This window comes from Phacochoerus africanus, chromosome 6 (assembly GCF_016906955.1).
Source record: "Phacochoerus africanus isolate WHEZ1 chromosome 6, ROS_Pafr_v1, whole genome shotgun sequence".
Classification (NCBI taxonomy): domain Eukaryota; kingdom Metazoa; phylum Chordata; class Mammalia; order Artiodactyla; family Suidae; genus Phacochoerus; species Phacochoerus africanus.
Genome location: NC_062549.1, coordinates 83,429,036 through 83,441,418, shown reverse-complemented (window position 1 = coordinate 83,441,418; position 12,383 = coordinate 83,429,036). Strand labels below are relative to the sequence as shown.

General features: G+C 42.8%; 1 protein-coding gene across 1 annotated transcript in view; it reads right to left on the bottom strand.

Moving 5' to 3' along the window:
• Window positions 1-2,841: 2,841 nt before the first annotated feature.
• ADCY10 (adenylate cyclase 10) overlaps window positions 2,842-12,383 on the bottom strand; it is a 94,255-nt gene continuing 84,713 nt past the window's right edge. The window contains exons 30-32 of the mRNA XM_047782975.1: window positions 11,964-12,159; window positions 3,941-4,129; window positions 2,842-3,133 (exon numbers count right to left, since the gene is read on the bottom strand). Coding sequence (XP_047638931.1) covers window positions 2,972-3,133; window positions 3,941-4,129; window positions 11,964-12,159 — 547 coding nt within the window. The 3' untranslated portion in view covers window positions 2,842-2,971. The remainder of the gene's footprint in view (window positions 3,134-3,940; window positions 4,130-11,963; window positions 12,160-12,383) is intronic.

The following is a 12,383-nucleotide window of genomic DNA, read 5'->3' as shown; positions in this document are numbered from 1 at the left end:
AATCTGAAGACAAAAGCTTGGAGCTTGACCAGAAACTGCTCTTTGGGCCACAGCCATAGCAAAGAGCCAGTGCTGCCATCTGCTGGCTACAGTGAAGATGGACACCCACCTAGCCCACTGGTAGGCGGTGGTAATGCCAGCCGGATAGGGAGGGATGGGAGCCTGTCACAACCTGTTCGGAAGTGAGAAACCTGATGAAAAGGTCACATAACTGCTAGGTGGCGTAGTCACAGCCAGAAACCAAGTTGAGGATTCCTGTAAAGCCTGCTGCCCGCTCCCCTGGATTCAGACACGTGGAATGTTAAATCTCTAAATTGCAGTTTGGTCTTTTCCTACTTCTTCCTCTGTGCTCAGTTTCTCTGATCAGTCTTTGGGAAATCACCTCACTGCACTTTCAGGAACAGCCTGACTTCCCGTCTACCTCCTCCAGTCTTTGCTTTGGCTTGGTCAGAAGTCAATAAAATAATGTGAACATTTTGAAGTTTTGGAGGATGAAGGATTGTGGGCACACCCCAGCCCCCAGCTTCTCACTGGAGGACTTCATCTGGAGGGGGCTGGTGACGTAAATGGAAGATTCTGCCCAGGAGGGAGTGTGAGCTGGGGGTTGAGAGGACAGCACTTCGCTTCCTGAACAGCACAGCCTCTGTTGCGAGGATGCGTGACCTCCATCTTCTATAAGCTCCATGTCAAACACCTCTCTGCTAGAGGCCAAGTGTTGCTCACACTCGTCTAAGTCTTCAGAGATGTCTGGGTTTGTGTCTGCTACTCTCTCCAAGGGGCTGTTTGCTGTGTATACGCCTCTCTTATACTTGCAGTGAAATATGGCCTAAATGAGGTTTACTTGTGTGTCTATCTTCTCTACTGGACCTATGAACTTACCAAGATTGTCTGTGTTTCTGAATCTCTGGTACTTAATCAATGCCTGATACATAGGGATTAGTCCAAAAAAATATTAGTTGGATGAGTAAATAAGTGAATGAATAAGATGAATGATACACAAAATAATAAAGGCAATTAGAAAGCAAGGAATTTTTATGCAGCACATGGGACAAGCATGCAACTTGCAGAATACCAGCTTTCCTTTTGGGGGGGGGGGCTGTACCCATGGAGGTTCCCGGGTTAGGAGTCGAATTGGAGTTACAGCTGCCAGCCTATGCCACAACCAGAGCAACACAGGATTGAACCCACAACCTCATGGTTACTAGTGGGATTCATTTCAGTTGCGCCACAACAGGCTTGGGATGCAAGATTTGAAGGGGACAATATTTATGTAAAGTTTAATACTGATGTGTTTGTTTAAAATCAGTCATTTGTCTTAATGCCTTTTTTTTTTTTTAACGTGTATGGCACGTTATGATTTTCAACATCTTTCACCTTTACTATCTTACGTGATACTCATACCCACATAGGGAGGTCAGGTGATGAGCCCCGGGAATATGCTTGTGGCAGAGCTCGTGTTAGAACCTACTGCTCTGCTCTCCTAGCCTGCTGTTCTTCCCACCATGCCAGGGCCCAGGCATCTGTGGCTACATTGAGATTATTCACCATGCCTGGTGGAACTCAGTTATATTACCAGGAAGAAAAACACAGCTTTGCCTTTTGCAGAAGGACAATGGAATTCTGGCCTGTGAAAGGAATGCCCACGTGGGGCACTGCCTATGGAAATCACAACGAGAATTTGGGGGAGGTTCCCAGGCTAGGGGTTAAATCTGAGCTGTAGCTGCCAGCCTAAGCCACAGCCACAGCAACATGGGATCCAAGCCTCGTCTGCAACCCACACCACAGCTCACAACAATGCCGGATCCTTTTCTTTTTTTGGTCTTCAAGGCTGTAACCGGGGCACATGGAGGTTCCCAGGCTAGGGGTCTAATCGGAGCTATAGCTGCTGGCCTATGCCACAGCCAGGCAATGCAGGATCCAAGCTGCATCTTCAACCTATACAGCTCACAGTAATGCCGGATCCTTAACCCACTGAGCGAGGCCAGGGATCGAACCTTCATCCTCATGGATACTAGTTGGGTTCATTAACCAGTGAGCCACGATGGGAACTCCTGAGGTGTGCTTTAAAGTGGACATCAGAAGAATGTCCATCAGAAGAACCTCCTTCCAGAAATGAAAGGTGACAAGAGTCAGCAGGTGGAAATCCTGGAGCACCTGCTTGAGGAGGCCACCTGGGTCCATGAAGTGAGCGAATGTGAGGGAGCTGCAGAGATGCAAGGATGGGCTGAATCTGCACGTGGTCCTTGTGTGCCCTCAGAGGCACAAACTGCTATCAGATCTGTTCTGTCTGCTAAGAAAGAGAAGTGACCACAGGTGGCTGTGGGGCAGCTTTTCCAACATCTGGGAAATGAAGTTGAATGCTATTACTTTGCTAAATATAGACATATATAAACTCTAACCATGTCAAAGGTACCCACATAAATGCTAGTATTTCCATTTCAAATAATTTATTTGCACAGTATTTGATACATGTGGTTAGCAGGGACTGGGAGGCTGCCCTTAGGCATGACAAAGAGGAGCCTTTTCAAATCTTGCCCTTTACAAACCTTGATGAGAATTTACTATTTGTAATCCTGGGCTACATATAAAAGATGGAATGACTAGACATTTAAAAATCACCATTTTCAATTTAATAGATTAAGTAGAAGTGTATCTGTCACAACATGTATCACTTTGATTTAAAAAATTTTCCATCTGATATAATTTTGCTGGGGCTAAAAATAGACAGGCTAAGCTAAAACAACTTGAGAAGCCAAGGGAATCCTTGAAAAGCTGGGAGAAAGGAAAGCATGACACTGCCAACCTTTTCTGACCCCCGCAAACAGAGGAGAAACCAGCAGGTCTTATTCCATGTCTGCAACAGAAGGGAGTGTGTAGGAAGCTGGAGGGTGATGGCAGAAGAGAAAGGCTAATAACGGATAATCACAAAAGAGTGAGCATTACTAAAATATTCGTTGTCTTTCAGGAAATGTTAGAAAGGATTGTCCAGGATATTAACTCTCATCAGGAATTTGTTTCTTTGAACATCCTGCATGTTTACCTTGCCTGATACAACCTTTTCCCATGATGGGAGATTCAGGATTGTTTGAAGCCATTGGTCTTCTGTAAACTCAGAGCTTGAGTACCACCATTCCTATGAGGCGACAAAGAGGACAAAGATTCATCAGTGCTTCTCAGCTTGTGTGGTCCAGTGTCATCCAATACCAGAAAGGTCAAATATCCTTGAGCTTTTAGAATGAGGCCAACCCACAAACAATGAGTTTTGCTGTCCCAACTAGGACACTGGCACATAACTCTTTTTTTTTTTTTGCCTTTTAGGGCCACACTGGTGGTGTATGGAGGTTCCCAGGCCATGGGTCCAATCAGAGCTACAGTTGCCAGCCTATACCATAGCCGAACCAATGCCAGATCCAAACTGAGCCTGTGACCTATAGCACAGCTCACTGCAACACTGGATCCTTAACCCACTGAGCAAAGCCAGGGATTGAACCTACATCCTCATGGATCCTAGTTGGGTTCGTTAACTGTTGAGCCATGACGGGAACTCCTGGCACATAATTATTAATAATCATGTAGATGTGTACATTCATTCACTTATTCAACAAATACTGAGAAAAAGGTACTATGCTAGGGGCTAAGTAGTTTTTGCTTCCTGAGAGGTCACGTTCTTGGGGGAGGCAGGACATGCATATGAATGTAACACAAAGTGCAAAGTGGTGAGGGTCACAAGAATGCAGAGATCTTGCCAAAGGAGTTTTGGAGGAGGGGGAGATCCCATGAGAACCCAAAGGGGAAGAGGAAGTGCAAATACCTAAGCTATGGACATGTCACCCCTTTCAGTAAGAGTCCAGAACTGCCTCTGATGGCAGTGGGCTTCTGGGGCTCCTTTGCATCCCCTGAGAGCACCCGCTTCCCCAGCTTGCTAGCAGACAGTACATACTTTGCTCATATTCAGCCAGCATTTCTCCAGCACATTTCCTTGTGTCTCACAGAGCTGTAAGGCTGTGTTCAGGAAGAGGTCGCAGTTCTGCCCATCTCCCATTAGTATACAGACATAGGCCATCAGGTGGTAGAGCCTTGGGTAGAAGACAGGCCCAGTGGTATTTTGAGCGATCAAACTCTCCAGGTTCTAAGAAAAGGAAATATATCAGAATCAGAAAGGGGTCCTTGACTGCCATGATTTTTCCTTCTCAGATAATTTGGTATCATTTCAAGGATAGAAGCAATCAAGTGAAAAAGCATATGTAAATTGGTACAACCACCATGGAAAACAGTATGGACATTCCTCAGAAAGCTAAATGTAGAACTACCATATGATCCAGCAATCTCACTCCTGGGCATATATCTGAAGAAAGTTTTTGTTCAAAAACATACATAAAGGGAGTTCCCGTTTTGACTCAGTGGTAACAACTAGTATCCATGAGGACACAGGTTCAATCTCTGGCCTTGCTCAGTGGGTTAAGGATCTGGTGTTGTGAGCTGTTGTGTAGGTTGCAGATATGGCTCAGATCTCACATTGCTGTTGGCAGAGGCCGGCAGCTGCAGCTCTAATTCAACCTCTAGCCTGAGGTCTTCCATATGCCATGGATGTGGCCCTAAAAAGACAAAAAAAAAAAAAAAGAAAGAAAAAAAGATACATGCACCCCCCTATGTTCACTGCAGCACTATTCACAAAAGCCAAGACATGGAAACAACTTAAATGTCCATCAACAGATGAATGGATTAAGAAAATGTGGTACATATACACAATGGAATATTAGCCATAAAAAAGAACAAAATAATGCCATTTGCAGCAACATAGATGCAACTAGAAATTCCCATACCAAGTGAAGTAGTCAGAAAGAGAAAGACAAAAACCAGAGTTCCCATTGTGGTTCAGCAGTAACAAACCAGACTAGTATCAATGAGGAAAGTGGGTTTGATCCCTGGCCTTGCTAAGTGGGTTAAGGATCCATGTTGCTGTGAGCTGTGGTGTAGGTCGTAGACATGGCTCGGATCCCACATTGCTGTGGCTGTGGTGTAGGCTAGCAGCTGCAGTTCTAATTCAACCCCTAGCTTAGGAATGTCCATATGCTGTGGGTAGGGCCCCTAAAAAGACAAAAAAAAAAAAAAAAGAAAGAAAGAAAGGAAAGAAAGAAAAGAAAAACAAACCACGTGCCATCACTTATATGTGGAATCTAAAATATGGCACAAATGAACCTATTTGCAGAACTGAAACAGACCCACGGACATGGAGAGCAGACTTGCAGTTGCCAAGAGGGAAGTGGGTGGGAGTGGGATGGGCAGAGAGTTTGGGGTTAGTAGATGCAAACTATTATATTTAAAACGGATAAGCAATGGGGTCCTGCTGTATAGCTCAGGGAACTATATCCAATCACTAGTGATAGGACACAATAGAAGATAATATGAGAAAAAGAGTGGATACAGATATATGTATAACACTTTGCTGTACAGCAGATACTGACAGAACATTGTAAATCAACTATAATTTTAAAAATTTAAAAGAAGAAAAAGCATATTACAGAGACATGCTGGTAAGTAGTGGAGATTAGATGATAAATGTCAGATAGAGCAGCCCCAGTGGCCTACCCAGACCAAGAATGTGATATGGATGGGCTCACTAACCTTTCTTGGCAACCACTTTAAAAATGAAATGAAGTCCCTATGAAACTAAGTTCTCCTGCCATGTTTATGATTAACCTATTGAAAACTTCATTCTCTTGCTTGTCCTGCCCCCAGTTCCTCTCAGGACTGAAGAGTATCAAAGGGCGGGGGGGACTGAAACCAAGCAGGAATGTGCAGACCCCTCCCATGTACAAAAGTCCTTCTGTATCCCCCATTTCTTTTTTTGTCTTTTTAGGGCCACATCTGTAGCATATGGAGGTTCCCAGGCTAGGGGTCGAATCAGAGATACAGCTGCCAGCCTACAACACAGACACAGCAATGCAGGATCTGAGCTGCATCTGCGACCAACACCACAGCTCACCACCACAGCTCACGGCAATGCCAGATCCCTAACCCATCTCATGGTTCCGCGTCGGTTTCATTTCCGCTGCGGCAGAACGGAAACTCCTCCCCCACTTCTTGTTTGCAGAAAAAGGCTTTGGTCTCCAAGGCCTTCCCTCAGTTCCAAAGAGCAGACTCGGTTACTAATTAGGGAAGTGAGAGAATGAAGAATAACAGTCAAGAAAAAATAGTTCAGCGATAAAACAGTCCTACTTCCTCCTCAAGGGATATACATAATCTGATACATACTTTGAGTGGTTCTGCAGGAATTAAGACCCCACCCCCACCTAGGTGGAGGATGGTGACTACATGCTGACCACAAGATGTAGACCCTAGAAGGTTGATGATTAGGATTTCTGAAACATCACCCTGTTACCTCACCACCAATCAATCAGAAGAAAGTCAAACTCCCTGCCACCCTCACCCCAAATGTTGCTTTAAAAAACCCTTCCCTGAAAGCCATGGGGGAGTTTGGATCTTTTGAACATAAGCTGCCTATTCTCCTTCCTGGGCCCTACAATAAATGCTGTACTTTTCTTCACCACTACCCAGTGTCAGTAAACTGGCTTTGCTGTGTAAGCTGACCCAAGTTCGGTTCAGAAACCAAAAAACCCAAGCATTTTCTTCTTTTTTTTTTTTAAAAAAAAATTAGTATAGTTGATTTACAATGTTCTGCCAATTTCTGCTGTACAGTAAAGTGAACCAGTTATACATATATATACATTCCTTTTCTCACATTATTCTCCATCCTGACCCATCACAAGTGATTGGATATAGTTCCCTGGTCTATACAGCAGGATCCCATTGCCCATCCACTCCAAATGCAACATTTTGCATCTACTAATCCCTGACTCACAATCCATCCCACTCCCTCCCCCTCCTTCCAGCACACACAAGTGTGTCCTCCATGTCTGTGATCTGTTTCTGTTTTGTAGATAGATCATTTGTGCCATATTTTAGATTCCATGTATAAGTGATATCATATGGTGTCTGTCTTTGTCTTTCTGACTTACTTCACTCATATGACAGTCTCTAGTTCCATCCATGTTGCTGAAAATGTCATTATTTTGTTCTTTTCTAAGGCTGAGTACTATTTCATTGTATATATGTACCACATCTTCTTAATCCATTCATCTGTTGACAGGCGTTTAGGTTCTTTCCATGTCTTGGCTATTGTGAATAGTGCTGTGATGAACATACAGGATGCACGTTATCTTTTTCAATGAAAGTTTTGTCTGGATATATGCCCAGGAGTAGGACTGCTGGTCATATAGTTCTATATTTAGTTTTCTGAGGTATTTCCATACTGTTTTCCATAGTGATTGTACCAATTATATTCCCACCAGCAGTGAAGGAGGGTTCCCTTTTTTCCACATCCTCTCCAGCATTTGTTGTTTGTTGACTTGTTAATGATGGCCATTCTAACTGGTATGAGGCAGTACCTCATAGTAGTTTTGGTTTGCATTTCTCTAATAATTAATGATGTTGAGCATTTTTTCATGTGCCTGCTGCCCGTCTTTACGTCTTCTTTAGAGAAATGTCTATTTCAGTCTTCTGTCCATTTTTCCATTGGGTTTTTTGTGGGGTTTTTTTTGTTGTTGTTGAGTTGTATAAGTTGTTTGCCTACTTTGGAGATTAAACATTTGTCAGTTGAGTCATTTGCAAAAACTTTCTCCCATTCTGTGGGTTGTCCTTTTGTTTTTTTGATGTTTCCTTTGCTGTGCAGAAGCTTTTGAGTTTAATTAGGTCCCATTGGTTTATTTGTGTCCTTATCATCTTTACTCTAGGAGGTGAGTCAAACAAGGTGTTCCTGTGATTTATGTCAAAGGGTGTTCTGCCTGTTTTCCTCTAGGAGTTTTATAGTATCTGGCCTTACATTTAGGTCTTTAATTCATTTTGAGTTGATTTTTGCTAATGGTGTTAGAAAATGTTCTAATTTCTTTCTCTTACATGCAGTTGTTCAGTCCCCCCCCACACACCATTTATTTAGTTATTTAATTTTCTTTTTAGGGTTGCACCTGCAGCATATGGAGGTTCCCAGGCTTGGGGGTCAAATCAGAGCTATAGCTGCTGGCCTATAACATAGCCACAGCAATGTGGGATCTGAGCTGTGCCTGTGACCTACACCACACAATTCATGACAGCACTGGATCCTTAATCCACTGAGCAAGGTCAGGGATTGAACCCACATCTTCGTGGATCCTAGTCAGGTTTGTTACCACTGAGCCACAAAGGGAACTCCCTCCCCTCACCATTTATTGAAGAGACTATCTTTCCTCCACTGTATGTTCTTGCCTCCTTTGTTACAGATTAGTTGACCATAGGTGCTTGGGTTTATTTCTAGGCTTTCCACCCTGTTCCATTGCTCTATATTTCTATTTTTGTGCCAGTACTGTACTGTTCTGATGCCTGCAGCTTTGAAGTAGAATCTGAAGTCAGGGAGCCTGATTCCTCCAGATCTGTTTTTTCTTTCCGATATTGCTTTGGCTTTTGTGTTTCCATACAATTTTAAAAATATTTTGTTCTAGTTCTGTAAAGAATGCTATCGGTAATTTGATAGGGATTGCATTGAATCTGTAGATTGCCTTAGATAGTATTGTTATTTTGACTATATTGATTCTTCCAATCTAAGAGCATGGTATATCTTTCCATCTGTTTATGTCATCTTTGATTTCTTTCATCAGCATCCTATATTTTTCATAGTACAGGTCTTTTGTCTCTTAGGTAGGTTTATTCCTAAGTATTTTATTCTTTTTGATGTGACAATAAATGGGATTGTTTCCCTAATTTCTCTCTGAACTTTTGTTGTTAGTATATAGAAATGCAGTCAATTTCTGTGTATTAATTTTGTATCCTGACATTTTACCAAATTCATTGATGAGCTCTAATAGTTTTCTGATAGTGTCTTTAGGATTTTCTAGGTATAGTATCATGTCATTTGAAAACAGTGATAGTTTTACTTCTTCTTTTCCTTTTGGAATCTATTTATTTATTTAGTTTGCTTTTTTAGGGCCTCACCCATGGCATACCAGGCTAGGGGTGAAATCAGAGCTACAGCTGCCAGCCTACACCACAGCCACAGCAACATCGGATCCTTAACGCACTAAGAGAGGCTAGGGTTTGAACCTGCAACCTCATGGTTCCTAGTCAGATTCATTTCTGCTCACCACAATGGGAATTCCTGGAATCCTATTATTTCTTTTTCTTCTCTGACTGCCATGGCTAGGACTTCCAAAACTATGTTGAATAACACTGGTGAAGGAGGACATCCTTGTCTTGTTCCTGATCTTAGTGGAAATGCTTTCAGTTTTTCACTAAGAATGATGTTAGCTGTGGGTTTGTCATAAATGGCTTTTCTTATATTGAGGTAGGTCTTCTCTGTGCCCACTCTCTGGAGAGTTTTTATCAGGAATGGGTGTTGAGTTTTGTCAAAAGCTTTTTCTATATCAATTGAGATGATAATGTGGGTTTTATTTTTTTATTTTTTTTTAATAATTTTTTTTTGCCTTTGTTTGTTTGTTTTTTTCCCTAGGGCCGCTCCTGCAGCATATGGAGTTCTCAGGCTAGGGGTCTAATCGGAGCCATAGCCACCAGCCTACGCCAGAGCCACAGCAACGCGGGATCCGAGCCGTGTCTGCAACCTACACCACAGCTCACAGCAATGCCGGATCGTTAACCCACTGAGCAAGGCCAGGGATCGAACCTGCAACCTCATGGTTCCTAGTCAGATGCGTTAACCACTGTGCCACGACGGGAACTCCTGGTTTTTATTTTTTAGTTTGTTGATGTGGTGTATCACATTAATAGATTTGTGGATACTGAAGAATCCTTGTAAACTGGGATAAATCATAGTGTATGATATTTTTAATATGTATTTGTATGTGACGTTAATATTTTGTTGAGGATTTTTGCATCTATGTCTATCAATTGCATTGGTCTGTAATTTTCTTTTTTTGTGGGATCTTTGACTGGTTTTGGTATCAGGGTAATTGTGGCTTCATAGAATGAGCTTGAGAGTGTTCCTTCCTCTGCAATTTTCTGGAAAAGTTTCAGAAGAAGGGATGTTAACTCTTCTCTGAATGTTTGGTAGAACTCAGCTGAGAAGCCATCAGGTCCTGGACTTTTGTTTTTTGGAAGTTTTTTAATCACATTTTCAATTTCAGCACTTGTGATTGGTCTATTCATATTTTTTATTTCTTCCTGGTTCAGTGTTGGTAGCTTGTATCTTTGTACAAGAATCTATTTCTTCTAGGTTGTCCATTTTATTGGCCTACAGTTGCTCATAGTAGCCTCTTATGATCTTTAATATTTCTGCAGCATCAGAATTGTAATTTCTTTTTCCTTTCTTATTTTATTTTATATATTTATTTATTTTTAGGGCCATACCCACAACATATGGAGATTCCCAGGCTAGGGGTCAAATTGAAGCTGCAGCCACCAGCTTACACCACAGCCACAGCAACACCAGATCCGAGCCGCATCTGCGACCTACACCACAGCTCATGGCAATGACAGATCCTTAACCCACTGAGCAAGGCCAGGGATCCAGACTTCATCATCATGGATACTAGTCAGATTTGTTTCCACTGGGCCATGATGGGAACTCCTCATTTCTTATTTTATTGATGTGAACTGTCTCCTTTTTTTTCTTGATGAGTCTGGCTAAAGGTCTATCACTTTTGTTGATCTTTTCAAAGAACGAACTTTTGGAAGTTCCCGTTGTGGCGCAGTGGTTAACGAATCCGACTAGGAACCATGAGGTGCGGGTTCGGTCCCTGCCCTTGCTCAGTGGGTTAATGATCCGGCGTTGCCATGAGCTGTGGTGTAGGTTGCAGACGCGGCTCGGATCCCGCGTTGCTGTGGCTCTGGCGTGGGCCGGTGGCTACGGCTCCGATTCGACCCCTAGCCTGGGAACCTCCACATGCCGCATGGGCGGCCCAAGAAATAGCAAAAAGACCAAAAAAAAAAAAAAAAAAGAACCAACTTTTGGTTTCATTGATCTTCTCAATTGTTTTCTTTGTCCCTATGTTATTAATTTCTGCTCTAATCTTTTTTTTCTTTTTCTTTTTTTAGGGCCACACTCATGGCATATGGAGGTTCCCAGGCTAGGGGTTGAATTGGAGCTGAGGCTGCTGGCCTACACCACAGCCACAGCAACACGGGATCCGAGCCACGTCTGCAACCTACACCACAGCTCATGGCAACGCCAGATACTTAACCCCCTGAATTAGGCCAGGGATCAAACCCGCAACCTCATGGTTCCTAGTCAGATTCATTTCCACTGCACCACAATGGGAACTCCCTGCATTCAGTTTTTAAGAGAACAAGGTGAACAGGTGTTAAGATGACCCCAGAGGTTCAGCCCTTCATTCTCTTAGGGGCTTGTCCCATGCTGGGCTGTAAACTCTGGGAGGCAGGTACCAGGTTTAATTTGCTCACTCTTGTACCCCAGCACCTAGTACCAGGTGCCTACTATATATCAGATGAATATTGAAAATTTCTACACACAACGGTTTATCTACCAAGATGTTTACCACAGCAAGAGCAGTAAAGTACTACAGAGAAGTCCTATCTCAGAATAATTTGGTAACATCATCTAATAGCAAATCTATAAGATAAAACACTAGGATTCCTTTTAGTGGTGTAGAAAACAATTTAATGACAGGGAGATACTCATAAATATATCTCATTTAGCAGCAAGTTTTTAAAATGGAAATGCATGCACACACATGGAAGAAAACTTGAAAAGTAAGGTCTCAGTATGTATAAAGTGGTTATCTCTGAGTAGTAAGGTTATGGGCAATTTACACTCTAACTTTGCGGAGGGAGTTGCCTTCAAAAACTTATGCTATAAACACCTCATTTCTGTGATCAGAGAAAATATTTATCACAGGAGGTAGAGAAAGCCTATAAAATGGATTTTTTATATTTCCTGGAAATGAGAGAATAGGCCTTACCTTGAGGAGCTCGACTCCACTGTCCTGAGCCGTCTCTGATTGTTCTTCAATTTGCTTTTGAAGGTAGAGAACCTGCCCTTCCATGTACCTACTCATGCCTATGTAGTAAAGAGCTGTCGGGGTTCTTCTTGACATCAGGTTTTTGGCTTTATTGCAAAATATGTGAAAGGTGTCCCACTCCTGAAGTCTGGCATACCTGCACCACCAAAGGAGAAAAACAGAGGTCAGTATCCCCCTTGGAAGGGGCCGCTTTCCTGAAATGGGTCTCTCTGAGAGGAGTCACTCCCAGTGCCCCGGGGCCTTGGGAAGCCTGCTACGTTCAGGGAAAATTATGTGATCCATTCCGGGACAGAATAGATTTCCTTGATGATTTGAAATGAATAGAATTGAGGGGAACACTTGGGCAGTATTAGTCTCCAC